Source organism: Trifolium pratense, linkage group LG5 (assembly GCF_020283565.1).
Source record: "Trifolium pratense cultivar HEN17-A07 linkage group LG5, ARS_RC_1.1, whole genome shotgun sequence".
Taxonomy (NCBI): Eukaryota; Viridiplantae; Streptophyta; class Magnoliopsida; order Fabales; family Fabaceae; genus Trifolium; species Trifolium pratense.
The window spans coordinates 53533151-53549106 of NC_060063.1; the positions used below are offsets into that span (position 1 = coordinate 53533151).

Below are 15956 nucleotides of genomic sequence, written 5' to 3' on the forward strand. Positions count from 1 at the left end.
TGATACATGTTTGAATGCATGCAAATTGAATGTCAAGAGGGTAGAAAATTATTCCATAAATTCAACGTAAGTGTTTTGACCTATTTAATTTATGAGTATACAGCTAATTTCATAAGTGTTAAATTTCCTTCGGCTATTATAGCATAATTTTGATAACCAAGTCATTAGACTCAAGTGGTTAATGACCTTCATTAAAAAGGACAGATTTTGAGAGAACTCGGGTTCGATTCCTGGGTGGAATAATTTCTTGGCCATACTTTACTTACCTCACGGCCGAACTCTGGACTACTAGAGACCCTTTCTCCTAAGAACCAGAGGGTTATAAACCAAAAAATATCCAAATCGTTATTTTTATGTTAAATACAATGTCAAGAAATTTGTCTATATGAAGAAAAAAAATTAAGCTAGGAAATCTCAATACTCTAAAATTGTTTAAGTATTGTGTTAGATTTGTATCCAACACGGATACATGTCTGATACTTTTTGATATGTATCGAAAAAGTATCCAACAATTAAATTTTATTTTTTTAATAAAAAAATATCATATACATTTGCGTTATTTTCCAATATCTATCGAAGAAGTATTCAATGATTAAATTTTATATTTTTAATATAAAAATACCTGTGTAAAAAAAAATACAAAAAATACCAAACACGTTTTTGATACCAAACAAATGCTTTAACTTTCACTAATCATTGCTTAGCTTAAAAATTAGGACTAAGACCAACATTCGTTTTTTAATTAATTAGCCATGATTGGCCTAAAGTTGTGTTTTATGTCAATAGTGATTTTTGAGCAAAATTAAATTAAGGTGTGTGGTATTTTGGGAAATTTTTTTTTTCTAACCCAACATTTATCTCTTTACCCCTACAAACAATTCAATATTCCTATTTTACCCTTTTATTATTTGACTTCACCCCTACATTTATTTAAAGTCACAAATCAGATAACTTAAAACTTACATCCAATTTTCCGATAAACAATAGAATCTGGATCAAATCATATATGAATGAAGAATTATTATTAAACACATTATTAGTCTTCCACTGAATAAACCATATATCAAAGCAAAAGTGGATTATGAATGAGGTTAGTTTTTGAACAATATAAAGTCTTTCAATAAAAAAATCATAAATAATTAAGTAATAAAATCAAAAATAAAAAAACATGTTCTGTAAACATGCATCTTAGCCGATAAAATTATTTGTTGTTGGATACCTCCGCATCCATGTAATATTCATCGTATCAAAATTAAAAAGAATAAATAAACATAAGCACAAAATCATAAATTGTTGAAAGATGAGAGATACAAAGATTTTATTTTTTTGATATGAAGATTTTTTTAGGAGATCTTTTTTAATTCCTTCTTTTTAAATTTTTTTTGAGAAGATTTTTTAAATCTTTTTTTGAAAAGATTTTTTTTTAATAAGCTCTCTAGTCTCTATATATAGTATAATAGAGATAGATAGAGATGTACGCAACAAAAAAAAAACCTCTCCCAACTCTGCGACGCCGTTTCCCTCAGCCCTGTTTCTGACCTAACCTCTCCCAACTCGGTTTTTCTTTTCGGAATGGAGAACGATGATGAATTCTACCGTCGAAAGCCAAGAGAGAAACGAAGAGAGTATGAAGATGATGACGAGTATTCAGGTAGAAAGCGAAGAAAATACAGTGATTTATCGAAGAAACAGGACTTCATAATTTTCGTTCCTGCTCTAAATTCGATGAATGTTGATGATAATTTGAAAGAAAAAGATAAGAATTTTGGTTGCGATAAATCTGATGAGAATGATAATTGTGATGATGATGATTTTTTGCCTACTGAGTTTGGGAAGAAGATTAAGGAGGGAGCAATGAGGAGGGAGAAGGAGAGATTGGAGGCGCAGAAGCAGAAGGCTGCTGGTCTAGGTCAGGGGGTATCTCTGGATTTTGGGGCTTTTGAGAATCATACAAAAGCAATTGGAAGTAAGCTGCTGGCGAAGATGGGTTATAAATTTGGTGGTGGTCTTGGGACGAATCAGCAGGGTATATTGAATCCTATTGAGTCTATGAAACCTGATATTTTGAATGGATCTGATGAATCGAAGAAGACTACAACGCCGTTGCCTACTTTGCAGACGGAAAAGAAGAATGCACCGGTAGGAGATGTGCAGCCTACAGATGCAAGTTTGTGGTTAAAGCAGTGGAAGAAGAAGAAGAAGAAAAAAGAAGAAGAGTATGTAACTGCTGAAGATTTGTTGGCAAGCAAACAAGAAGAAGATTCAGAGGTTGTTCAGAAAATTTATGATATGCGGGGCCCACAGGTACGCGTGTATACAAATTTGTCTGATTTGAATGCTGAGGAGAAAGCAAAGGAAGAGTTTGTCCCAATGCCTGAGCTTCAGCATAACGTAGCACTATTAGTTCGGTTGGCTGAGGCTGACATCCAAAAGATAGATAGTGATTTGAGGAAAGAGAGGGATATAGCACTTAGCTTGAAAAAAGAAAAAGAGAACTTGGAAGCTGAGGCATCATTTCAAAAGAATCAGCTGGATAATTATGAGAAAATAATGAATGTGCTGGACCGAGTTGGAGAAGAGAACACCATAGGAACATTAACACTGGACTCCCTTGCTCAATGCTCTAGTGACATGCACAAAAGATATCCTGAGGACTATAAGTTGTGTAACTTGTCATGCATTGCTTGTTCATATGCTCTACCTTTGTTTATCAGAGTGTTCCAAGGATGGGATCCTCTTCGAAATCCTTCTCATGGTTTGAAGTTGGTATCACAGTGGAAGGAATTGCTTCAAGGTGATGATTGTTTTGATATTTGGAACACGTCGTCACCTTATACTCACTTGGTTTCAGAGGTTGTATTACCAGCTGTTAGAATATCTGGTATCAATACCTGGCATGCAAGGGATCCTGAGCCGATGCTAAGGTTTTTGGAGTCATGGGAAAAATTACTTCCTTCTTCAGTTCTTGCTACTATATTAGACACCATAGTCATGCCAAAACTATCAAGTGCAGTTGGTACTTGGGAACCACATCATGAGACCATTCCTATCCACACATGGGTGCATCCATGGCTACCCATGCTAGGGCACAAATTGGAGGGTATCTACCAGACGATTCGTTTCAAATTGAGTACTGTTCTTGATGCGTGGCATCCGAGTGATGGTTCTGCATATGCCATATTGTCCCCTTGGAAGACTGTATTTGATTCTGATAGTTGGCAACAACTTATGCACCGTTATATTGTACCAAAGCTGAAGGCTGTATTTGTATCGGATGACTTTCAAGTGAACCCGGCAAGTCAGAAACTTGATCAGTTTTATTGGGTAATGAACTGGGCTTCAGTTATCCCAGTTCATCTGATGGTTGACACGATGGATATCTTCTTTACCAAGTGGCTTACAGTTTTGTATCGTTGGTTGTGCTCAAATCCTAACTTTAATGAAGTTTTGAGATGGTTTTTGGGCTGGAAAGAACTTATTCCAAAAGAACTTTTGGCAAATGAACTTATTCGATGCAAGCTCAATTGCGGTCTTGTTATGATGAACCAGGCTGCTGAAGGCATGGAGGTTGTGCAACCTGGTTTGAAGGAGAAGATAAGCTATTATACCAGGGTAAGTGAGCAGAGGAAATTTGAGACTCATCAAAAAGCAGAAGCCTATATCAGTGCAGATGGTGCGAATGAAATGAGCATGAAAGAAATCATTGAAGCCTATGCTCGGGATCATGGTTTACTGTTCAAACTTAAACCTGGTAGAATGCATAATGGCCATCAAATATATGGGTTTGGCAATGTCAGCATAATAATTGATTCTCTAAATCAAAAGGTCTATGCCCAAAATGAGGAGAGATGGTCTTTAGAAACTCTTGGGCGATTGCTAGAGTTACATAATAGATCTCTTAGTAAAAGACGCTGAATTCTGTGTTGGTTATGTGAAGTAACATCTCAATTCTCAGGTACTCTATTTCTTTAGAGTTTTTTTTGTATGACTTATTTTCTCTTGATTTGTTGGCTAAGGATATTGTAGTTTTCCTATGTTTTGTCTCAATATCCAAAACATTGTGAAATTATATTCAGATAATACACTCCATATATGAGCTTATAGTAATGAAGATATTATATAGGCTGCTATGGAGTCAACATCAAGACTATGTATCTAATCTAATTATAAATAATAATAAATCGAGATTTAAATATGCAAATCATCCATCTAAATATCATCAGAGACATTTAGAAAATTTTATTCTGTAAACTATCATCCATAAGTATATGTTTGATATATGGGTCCAATTCGTGTCAAAGTTTTTAAAGTATCATGAAGATGATTCACCGGGTTATTCATTTGCATTTGATTTGCATAAACTGGTAGGGATGAATCGAATACAACATTTTGAAAAATTTATATGAAGTCACCATCATTGTCGTCATCATCTTCATCTTCTTGTTCTTGATCTCCTACACAAGATCTAACCATTTTTAGGTTCAAATTATGATATATTTATGGTTAAATTAATGGCAAGAAGATAATTATTCACTTTATAAAGTGAGAGATAATGACTACAATACATAAGTATCATTACCATCCTTATTTTATTTATATATTTGAACATTGACATGATACATGTTTGAATGCATGCAAATTAAATGTCAAGAGGGTAGAAAATTATTCCATAAATTCAACGTAAGTGTTTTGACCTTTTTAATTTATGAGTATACAGTTAATTTCATAAGTGTTAAATTTCCTTATGCTAGCATAATTTCGATAAGCAAGTCATTAGTCTCAAGTGGTTAATGACCTTCACCAAAAAGGACGAATTTCGGGAGAACTCAGGTTCAATTCCTGGGTGGAACAATTTTTTAGCCGGACTTTACTTACCTCGCGGCCGAACTCTGGACTATTAGGAACTCTTTTCCCTAGGAACTAGAGGGTTATAAACCAAAAAAAACCCAAATCGTTATTTTTATGTAAATGTCAAGAAATTTGTCTGTATGAAAAAAAAAATTAAGCTAGGAAATCTCAGTACTCTAAAATTGTTTAAGTATTGTGTTAGATATTGTATCCAACACGGATACATATCTGATACTTTTCGATATGTATCGAAGAAGTATCCAACAATTAAATTTTATTTTTTTAATAAAAAAATATCATATACATTTGCGTTATTTTCCAATATCTATTCGGAGAAGTATTCAATCATTAAATTTTATATTTTTAATACACTGTTTCTTAATGATGGCAACGAAAGAGATGAGACTGAAACAATTAAGGTTAACTCTTAAACAATAAATATTTGACTATATTCACACACTTGAACACAATCTTATTACAGTATGTTATTTCTATTTTATCTAGCTACGCCTCCTTGTCCATCATCAAGATTGTGTCATTGCCAGCCAAAACATTAATGCCATATTCACATTTACACTTTTTAAAAATTCTCCTTTATGCATTTCTTTTAATAAATCTATTTTAAGTTTTTTTTTTTTAAACTTTGTATCCGGCCCTAGGATCGATTAATTTAATGAGAAAAATTTCACCGCCCACTTCGGGGGTCCATTTAAAGCCAAAGTTTTTTTCTTCTCTGTATGGACCTAGCCCACCGAAATTGGTACCAGGTGGAATCGAACCTGAGACCTTGAGAGGAGCATACTCCAATCCAAAGACCCAAACCAACATCACTAGACCAACTCAAGTGGGTTTAAATCTATTTTAAGTTAAAACGAAGACTTTCATGATTTTATTCAAAAGGATGATTCCTATTTGAATTTTCTCAAAATTTATAAAAGACTTTGATGATTTTATTTAGAAGGATGATTCAAATCTTTCCTATTTGATTTTTCTCAAAATTTATAAATGTTTCATTATTTGAGAAAGTACACATGTTCTTTGCTTTGACTTTCACTAATCATTGCTTAGCTTAAAAATTAGGACTATGCCCAACATTCGTTTTTTAATTAATTAGCCATGATTGGCCTAAAGTTGTGTTTTATGTCGATTGTAATTTTTGAGAATTTTTTTTTTATCAAAATTTTTGAGAAAAATTAAATTAAGGTGTGTGGTATTTTGAAGAGAGAAGGTGACAAATAGCCCATTCTTGTTCAATTTGTTCATTTGTTCAGCCTAGCCTGCTTTATCTTATGAAAATTGTTAAATGCATCCTACCAATCTTTTTAATCCCCAAAATATTTTATTTTCAAGATTTTTCACACATACTGTAAAGATTTAATATTTTCTTGCGTTGGAGTTTGCTGATTTGGCAGCAAGGATCTCTTAAAATTAGGTTCTGGAACCCTATAAGCAAACATCTTGCGACTAACAATGAATTGGTCTAAGTATCGTAAGCGACTTGTTTCACTTAAACATGTTGTTAGAGATTCAATTTCTAACTCGTGCGGATGAAATAAACTCAGATGGGAGAAGAGAAATTCACTTTTATATGCCCCACAAAATTCCCTGACTAATAGCGATGAAAACTTCATGCATAGTAATAAAAAAAAAAGTTGATTGTTTGTCATAAAATACTATTATTATGTGTAAAAGTGAATAAAAGACAACATGTAGAATTCATATTCTTTGCAAACGCGACAACTAAATGTAGATTTTGTAGTATCTTAAAATTTTATTGTGTATGTGTAAAAAAATAAATTATTATAGGTATAATATTCAACATCCAATCAATGTTAATTTTTTTATATTTAATTATTGGGTTTGTTAACATGTGCCCGGGCACATGTTAAGATATATCTCAATATAGAAATTCAACATTTAATGATACAAGAAATTTAATGCTTTAAAAGTTAAAATGCACAAATTAACATTTAATAATTTCTATTTTTGTTTTCTTAACATGTGCCCTTAATTATTTTGAAGTCATTTTAAAATTTAAATTTTTATCAAAAAATTCTATTTTTTTTTCCTTGAAAGGACTATATACTCCACAAAACCGTATGATACCAAAATGAATTCATGAGGTATTCCGTGAGCTTAACTCAGTTGGTAGGACATTGCATATATAGAGGTCGGGGTTCGAACCTTGATCATCTCACTTATCCACCTTAAGAGTGAAATTTTTAACCACTATGATAAAAAAACTCATAAGATAAATTAAGAAATAAGAATACAACTATGATTTTCCAATCAATCTAAAAGTAGACGAATATTCTTAAATCACATGTAGCAACTTGAGGGCCACCAAAAATAACTTAAAAACATCACTTCCTTTTAAAAATTTCATAACAAATACATGATATATATATATTTCATATTATTTCCTATATTGCTAAAACAACTTGCAAAAGTAGGGAGAAAAGAAAGTATAGTTTTATCAACAAAAACAAATAAAGAGAAAAGAAATGAGACACAAACACGTAAATGCTTAATTTTTTTATTAAATATCAGTATAAAATTAATATATAATGACAAAATATATTCATTAAACTCTAAAAAAAATATAGAGAACAATTTATCGGATATAATGAAGATAATGTATCAGATATGATGATAGACACAGTTTGGAAATAAAATTGATGTCTCATGGCATATGGAAAATGCCTCTCTCTCTATTTGAAAAGAAAAGGATACGATGGGAAGGAATATGATGATCACATTCAGATTCACAACAAAGTGGTCCTAAAGGAACAAGTAACTATAGCTTTCCGATCTTTAAAATCTCACAACAACTATAGCTTTCTGATAGGATAATCATTTTTTATTCGAGATCGGGAGTTAGTGTTTAGTGACATTTTTATGGGTCGAGTTCAGGGACGGATGCATGTAGGGGCTGATTGTGGCTATAGCCACACCAGAATTATTGTATATATATGTATAACTACTAATATTATCACAGTTATGCTTTTGGCTTAGTGGTTATGTATCCTCCCATTTATTCAAGGGTCCTCAGTTCAAGTCCTATAGATTTCTTTTTGGCTTTTAATTTCTTTTTCTTACAAAGAAATTGTTGTCTTGTTGCTAGTTAACTACAAAGAATCAAGAATAATACTATTAATTTTAATTGATCTCAATAGCATATTAAATTTTATTCTTTTACTTTCCTCTCAACTCTACAACTACAAATATGATTTTTTTTTATTTGTTATTTTGTTATTTTTTAATGTGCTTTCTAGAGGTAAAACTATTTCTTCAACCAATCTGTAAGCCTGATTTTTTTTTTTTTTAACTATAAAATTTGTGAACATAATTTTTTTAGCCACACCAATATATTAGGTCTAGATCCGTCCCTGGTCGAGTTGATGTCTTATTTGGTGGTCTGGAAGTTGAGGAGTTTCTTTCTAAAAATGAAATTAGAATTAGAAATGAACCTCTATTAGGTGGATGTATGTTTTGGTATTTCCATTAGTGTTCTGCTTATATCCGACACTTGTGTTTTGTAGCTCATATTTGATATTTTCATTGTTGTTATGCTTATATCCAACGCCTCTATTTTGTAGCTCATCTTTTACGAATTTTTATTTGTCTTGTGCAAAGACCTGTTACCGTTAAACAAAATCTTACAACAACAAACACAAGCATCACATTTGGAATCATATCGTATTTCAATTTCTGTTGATTTCTTGTTGCGAGATATATATATATACTGCTCTGAAATCAATTACTATTCAAAGATTGCGTAAGTTGTTGGACTTGAAACATTATAAAGTTGTTCATTTACTCTTCCGACCATTTCCAAATGTGTAGGAATTAAAAGTTTGAGTCTCATTAGCTTCAATGTAACAAAAAAAAAAAAAAACGCCGGTGCACTCAAATATGGAGCCACAAACTGAATAATTTTCATGCAATTGAGTAGATCGAATTAGAGATATATGTAACACCCCTCCCTTTCCCGACATCACTAGTATCCGGATCCAATTGTTACACCTCTCAATAACGTTGTAACCGATATAAATTTTATAAAATTTACCGTTAGATTGAAAACTTATATCATATAGATTATGTAAAACTTCATACAAATCCAAAATCATTTGATATGTTATTGAGATACGTCAAAATTAACGGTTTGCCTCTTTTTTTATATGCCGTTAATCTTTATGTGTCGCAATAGCATATCAAATGATTTTTGATTTGTCTGAAATTTTACACAAATGATCTGTATGATATAAGCTTTTAATCCAATGGTAGATTTTATAAAGTTTATAACGGTTAAAACGTTATTGAGATGTGTAACAATTGATGTCAAACTAGTTGGTGTCATTTGATCCTGACCCATATATATATATATACACACATAATGAGAAAACTCAAAGCTTTCCATAACTCGGCCATCTTCCCTCAATACTTAGCTACAAGAGCCTTAAACAACAATCTCTCTCTCTTCCTAACATCCTCCACTACTGATTTCCTAAAAGCGCTAAATTAAATCATTTTAACCTCCTTACACAACATTATGTTGGGAGGTTAATCTCGTAATTATTAAATTTTTTACATATCTATTAGTGTGTTTAAATTTGAAGGCAAAAAAGTTTAAATAAACTATTATTCACAAAAAAATAGTAAAAGATTAAAAAGGAAAATTAATACTATATTTAAAAGACAAAATGTCATTTACCCATTTCATACTAAAAAGACCAAGATTATATTCATAGTACTTGCATAAAAAAAAATTGAAACCCACTTGGATTGGATTGGTTTGGTGATATTAGCTTGAGACATAAGAGTGTACTCCTCCTTAAAATCTCATATTCGATTCTCCCTGGTGTCAATTTGAATGAGTTAATTTAGCTTATTAAAAAAAAATACTCATAATACTAAAAACAATAATAGTAATAATAATAATATAATAATCTAGTATATCAATATCAATGGCTTACTTTATTTGAGTTCACCATAGACCTATCTAAGCATGTCTCCATGCTAAAAGCCACCCATCAAATATCATTAGGAAATGAGATGCTTCAAAGTTCATAAATGAATAAACAGGATAAATAAGATGGGGTCCACAGGTGACCACTGAACCTATAAACAAATCAAATTATAAAAAAGCAGCCAAGGAACGCAACAAACCAAATTAAAAAATATAAATTGGAAATATCAAGGTAGTTATAAGATTCTTCTTGTTGCAGCAACCAATGGTGTACTGTACTGTAGACAGTGAGGTACTGTTTGTCTGATTTTGATTTTCAAATTATTCTTCTTTGCCCTCAAATTAAATCACAATTTTTTAAATATATTTTGTACCATGTTAAACATACTATATACATAGTTTTCAACAATTTAACGATGATTAATATTTATCAGAAATCTAATGTTGGATATGTCTCTTATTTTAACTGAATTTTCAATAATAAAAAATTAAACTAGTACCTACTTAAGATTCTAAATTATTTAACACTAGTATGAATTAATTGTTGGTTGACTAATTTTTAATCTTAACTTTTTTTTAGTTGGGCATTCAAAAATATAGGTCTATGCAAAGTCGTAAGACCATGTATGGAAATTGACACCTGTCTGGTGTCGAAAGGTTAAGGTAGTTGGTGACCTGATGATAGAGAAACCAGCGATCGAAGTTTCGGTGAACGATAGCAGTAACTATAATGAAATTTCTTGTCAGATAAGTTTCAACCGGCATGAAAAACGTAACGATCTAAATACTATTTCGAAGAAAGACTCGTTGAAATAAACAAATCTATGAAGATACAGACTACCTGCACATAATTATTCGAGACAAATATTTCTTAATCATATACTTTACTCACCGAAGAACAAATTTTAGATTAGAATGACTCTTTCCCAATTAAAAAAAGGGTCATGTTAACATGTGCACAAAAGGCACATGTTAAGCTTCTAAATATAGAAAATTGCATTTAATGTTTGAAAAAAATTTAATGTTTAAAAAGTTAAATGCACAAATTTCAATATATTATTTCTACTTTTACTTCCTTAACATGTGCCCTTGGTGCACATGTTAACATTTTCCTTAAAAAAAAGACATGCATATATTTTATCATGCTAATGGTGCTAAAAGAAAATCCAATCCAACTAACATTAAGATTAAAAAAAAAAAAAAAAAAAAACTTGAAAGAAAAATATGATGATGTTGACCACATTAATGTCATTTCCCTTCTCATCTAAGTTTAGTTTGTTTCCTTTCATTTCATTATTTTTCCCATTCTCTCTCTCTCTCTCTCTCTCTCTCTCTCACAAATCTTCATTGAGAGAATGGCCCATCACTGCAGATCCAAATCCCCATTTTATCTGCTTTTCATTCTCCATCTCAGAACCTAAAAAAATCACCTTTTGATTTCCCTGTTCTTCTGGGTCTCTCCTTTTTTTGCTTCTACATTTTACACTTTCTTCTTTCTCTTCACTATACAAACTATCATCATCGAACAACAACAATCACTTTCATTATGTGAGCTTCACTTTTCTTCATTTCATCCATGTTCAACATTTTTCTAACCTTCATTCATACTTTGTTGTTTTTTTGTTTATACACAAGTGTTTTTTTTTTTTTTTTTTTTTTTTTTGTTTTGTATTGTTGAGGTTTGATTCCTTTCTTACTACTCTATAAGGACAATTTTGGTTTCTAATGTATTTGACTTTTGTTTCTTTGTTTTTCTACTCCAATTGTTGGTTGGTTCAGTTGCGTTTTTCAGACGTCAAATGATTTTTATTTAACTACCAAATAATTCACTTAATTTTTTAGACTAAATAATAGCTTATACTTTTTCTTTCATCTCCCTTTAGATTGATTATTCTGATGGATGTGATTTCATACTGTGTATGTTTGTTATTCACTTTTGTTTCATGGCTGCAATTTTATGCTTTGTTTAATTACCTCAACAGTCATCAAGATAAACTAAGAACATCCTTAATTTGGAGTTAATTCTGTTTTAGGTTCATTAATATGCATTCCTATTTAGATACTCTTTTTAATGTACTTGAAATGTTGGCCACTGTTTTGTGACAATAGTGTTTGGATATGTATATCTCCCAAAATCCATGTGTCCTCTTAATTCACCTTCTTGATAAGCAGATTTTCGCGCTCCATGTGTTTGTCTGTCTTTCATTCACGTGTAATTATCTTGAATATATGTACAAACAGTGTTATTGTTTGGATTTATTATCTATTTACTAATTTGATATGTTAATTTAATTGTAGGACGATGTTGATCTTATCTCCATGATAAAAGAACAATCCAATTGAACCTAGTATTACTATTTTTTAGGTATGCATATAAGTTACCTAGGAAAAAAAATCAGTTTAGCTATTAACTGTTCTATTTTTTCCGGTGAAAAGCCTAAAAGTTAAACCGAAATACCTTGCGTCTGTTTAGCGTAATTCTTCTTTGTACATGCATAAAAAATAACATATTTTGGTTTGGATGCAGGGTGTCCTTGTTTTGGAATTGAGGGTACCATTCTATATCTTGTTTGATTGTGATTGAAATTTCCTACATTATCATTAATGGCATTATTGGGCGCAAATGTGCAATTAAATGACAATTTTCAAGGATACTATCCAACAAGGGAGCTCATCTTTGACTCTGGAGGCAGCACATGGACCTCATCTAATGTTAATAATGAACTGAGGACCGATTTCTTCCACATGGGTCCCTTCCCGGTATCATCGCCGTGTACCTTTTTAGGCTACAACCAGGAGCTTGTAAAACAGACTATACTCAAGCATGAAGCTATATTTAAGGACCAAGTACGTTAACTTCGCAATTTCTATTCTTGGATTAGATTATTCTCTGTGTTCTGTCTGCACATTTCTGCTAAATATACCAAATTTATTTAAGCCTTAATATTCTGGTTGTTGAGATTGAATTTATTGAGGACTATGTTCTATGATGCATTGAGATGGCAGTAAGAAGTACAGTCTTTTATAGTTTTTTGTTGTTTCTGATGATGTGGCTCTCTCATTATTTTTGAATACTCATCAAACTCTTTTGTTTATTTATGTCTTTGAATTGTACATTGCTCTTCAGATTCGTGAGCTCCACCGTGTTTATCACAAACAGAGGGAATTAATGGATGAAATTAGGAGTGAATTACATAAACAAAATGTAAGGTTGGAGGCATCATGGTCTAGTTCCGCTTTGTCATCTAAACACGGAGAAAAGATATTTTACTCATCGAACCTGCCCTGGTCAACCTCTCAATCATCTTTTTTATTTGCTGAAAGCATCCAGTTGCCACCGGCCTTTGCTCAAGAAAAAAGCAGGCAAATTTTTCCTGCTCGTGCTTCAACTGTAACTAAAGAATCTTTAAAAGATTATACACTACCAGAGTCCACGTGCAGAAAAGTCGGTAAAAAAATATTGGATCTTGAACTTCCTGCTGATGAGTACATTGATAGCGATGAAGGTGAAGAAAATGTACAGTTTAAGCTCGACTTAAATGTACCATTTAGGCTTGAAGTAGAGACAGCTGCAAAGTCTAATAATATGGAGGCCCCTACAAATCATATGAACAATTTTTTGTATGATCTCTCGATGAGAACAAAATTTGGATCTCAAAATTTCCACGACGATGTCTTCAACAAAAGACAGAATCTTGAAGGAAGCTCACATAACCAACTGAAAGACAATGAGAGGAAATGTGATTGGAAGTCCTCAGGTAATAGTATTAAAATTATTATTATACTTTTTCTATTTTCAAATTTGTCAACTGCTAAATATTTTCAGCTTGTACACAGTTATAACTTGGATCATATGATTTATCATTTACTTTTCAGGTTTAAATGGTGGTTTGTTGGATTCTTTGGATAAAGATATTCTTACAGAAAAGCAATCTGTTTCAGTTGATTCATCATGTAAGAATATGGAGCAATTTGATGACCTTTCATCTTTTCACTCATCACATCAAGTTAACCGAGGACCTTCGACAAAGACAATTTTTTCTAGTAGTGAGAGCTCTGCACGTAACAGATTTCTTGGGGCAATGGGGTTGCCTTGTCTTAAAGAATTACCTGTTGTCAAAGGAAAACCCAATGAAGAAAGTACAATGTCAACCCAAATTGAATCTGTCGTTTTAAATCCTCACACGTCATCTGATCATGGCTTTGCCACCAAACACTTCCAAAACCAAGCCAAAAATCAAAGGATTGAAGAAATTGAGAAAGAGTTACCTTCTGTAGATGTGTCTGACATAGGGGAACAGATACCCTCAGGCGAGCATTTGATTACGAATGAGAAGAAGAGGAAGCATGAATATTTGGAAGGTATTATCGACCTAAATTCAAGCATGATTGAGGACGAGAATGTGCCAATTGATGTTGATTTTCATGCACCTGCGAGTCCAGAGAACAAGGAATGCTCTCCGCCCCGAGGAGAATCCGATGAAAACCAGCTTGCGACAGTGACACCCTTTCAATTTGCAGAACAAGAGGATCCCCATGTGCAAGAAGAGCAAACCAGAATTGCAGCAGAAGCTTTGGTTTCCATATCAGGATTTGTGACTCAGAAAGATATCCAAATGGCAACTTGTTCATCATCTGAATCTTCTGCGAATAGTTCTCTTAACTGGTTTGCTGCAATTGTTTCCACAGCAGTTGATCATGCAGAGAATGATAATGAAACTGATTTCAACGGTAAGGTTAATGGTCTTGACGAGTTTCTGTCTGATGAAATGGATTACTTCGAGTTCATGACCTTAAATTTGACCGAGACAAAGGACCGAGATTGCTGCTTTAAGAGTATGGGCCAAACCGACCAAATTGGTGCATCAGCTTCACCAACTCAACCAAGGAAGAGTGTCCGGACATATAGAGGAAGGTGGCGAAAGGATTTTCAGAGTGAAATCCTCCCAAGCATTGCTTCTTTGTCAAGGTATGAGGTGACTGAGGATCTTCAGATTATTGAAAGCCTTGTAACTGCCGATACTCACTCCGAGATGGGTTCTCTAAGAAATGCAAGTGGAAAAGTGCCGAGTAGGGGCAGGAGAAGATCCTGTTCTTCAGCTTCTAACACTAAAGACTCAGACTTGCTGTTGAACTTGAAACCTCTAACTAATATCTCTGAATTGGGAATTGAGAAAAAGGGCCTAATAAGTTGGGGAAAGACGTGCAAAAAGCAAAGGGGACAGAGATTTCGCATCACTAATCCTCGATTTATTTGGAGCTAAGTATATAACTAATTATAAGACCATGTCCATTGACCTTGGATGAGATTTTTATGAAGTATAGGATGATTTGTAAATTAAGATATACAATATAGTAACTGAAGGATAGAAAATGAACTCTACTGTATATCCTGGTTTTTTCTTGGGATTGAATCCATTATATTCCTCTCATGTAGGAGATGGAATAGCTTTTATCTTTTTGTTTGGTTGTTGGAAATTTAATCTAGTAGCTTAATCATGCCTCCTTTTTGCCAATCATAGCAAAAGAGAATAGTGAAATCAGATTTTATATTAGAGTTAAGTTGTTCTTAATAAAACTGGAAAAAAAAATTCTATTGATAACTAACTCTCAAGATATCAATATAGATATAAAAAGTTTTCAACTTCTCACATTGAATCATTTGGCCAATTATTTTATCAAATTATATAAAGATTCAAAACATAATTTCAGATGAGGCACAATAATTTATTTATACTTGTATAATCAATAATCAACAATAGCAACTACTAGTGAATTTTATATCATTAGGTAGGGTCAATGTTATGATCACACAGTGTTGATTCTCTATCATAATAAGGTTGAGTAGCTAAAGTTAACTTTAAGTACATAATACATAAATGAATTTGATGAACCATGAAAAATATGATGAAATCATATTTTTAAAAAGTGAACTCATTTTGTTTTCTATATCAACAAAGTGAACTCATCGCAGTTGCGGGGGATCGAATCGCGGTCCTCCCTACCAAGTTCAGTTACAATCACCACTGAATCAACTAAAGATTGGTAAGTGAACTCATCATTTTGTTTATGGCAAATGTTAGTCTAGAATTGAATATAGTTAAATTTTAAAATGAGAATTAAAATGGTTTCTTCAATC

The 15956-nt window shown here is 32.4% G+C and overlaps 2 protein-coding genes across 7 annotated transcripts; both read left to right on the top strand.

Moving 5' to 3' along the window:
- Positions 1-1450: 1450 nt before the first annotated feature.
- Positions 1451-4995, top strand: LOC123884180 (septin and tuftelin-interacting protein 1 homolog 1-like). The gene has a single exon (XM_045933212.1). The coding sequence runs from the start codon at positions 1573-1575 to the stop codon at positions 3913-3915; it is 2343 nt and encodes a 780-aa protein (XP_045789168.1). The 5' UTR covers positions 1451-1572; the 3' UTR covers positions 3916-4995.
- A 6084-nt stretch (positions 4996-11079) lies between these two features.
- Positions 11080-15272, top strand: LOC123884184. 6 transcript variants are annotated; one of them, XM_045933216.1, is made up of 6 exons: positions 11095-11365; positions 12116-12182; positions 12345-12368; positions 12468-12664; positions 12945-13575; positions 13694-15272. In XM_045933216.1, exons 4-6 carry the CDS (start codon positions 12563-12565, stop codon positions 15079-15081), a joined length of 2121 nt encoding a protein of 706 aa, XP_045789172.1. In that variant the 5' UTR covers positions 11095-11365; positions 12116-12182; positions 12345-12368; positions 12468-12562; the 3' UTR covers positions 15082-15272. The 6 variants fall into 6 exon arrangements, with proteins under 6 accessions (XP_045789170.1, XP_045789171.1, XP_045789172.1 ...); XM_045933217.1 differs by lacking the exon at positions 11095-11365 and adding an exon at positions 11566-11734; XM_045933214.1 differs by having other exon boundaries at positions 11080-11365; positions 12345-12664.
- Positions 15273-15956: the final 684 nt, after the last annotated feature.

What these genes read in the sequence shown, in the direction of transcription:
- LOC123884184 (XM_045933214.1), top strand. Translation starts at nt 12,422, where the DNA reads ATGGCATTATTGGGCGCAAATGTGCAATTAAATGACAATTTTCAAGGA. An exon ending in AAGCTATATTTAAGGACCAA is followed by an intron (nt 12,665 to 12,944) that starts GTACGTTAACTT and finishes ATTGCTCTTCAG; the next exon opens with ATTCGTGAGCTCCACCGTGT. An exon ending in ATGTGATTGGAAGTCCTCAG is followed by an intron (nt 13,576 to 13,693) that starts GTAATAGTATTA and finishes TTTACTTTTCAG; the next exon opens with GTTTAAATGGTGGTTTGTTG.
- LOC123884180 (XM_045933212.1), top strand. Translation starts at nt 1,573, where the DNA reads ATGGAGAACGATGATGAATTCTACCGTCGAAAGCCAAGAGAGAAACGA.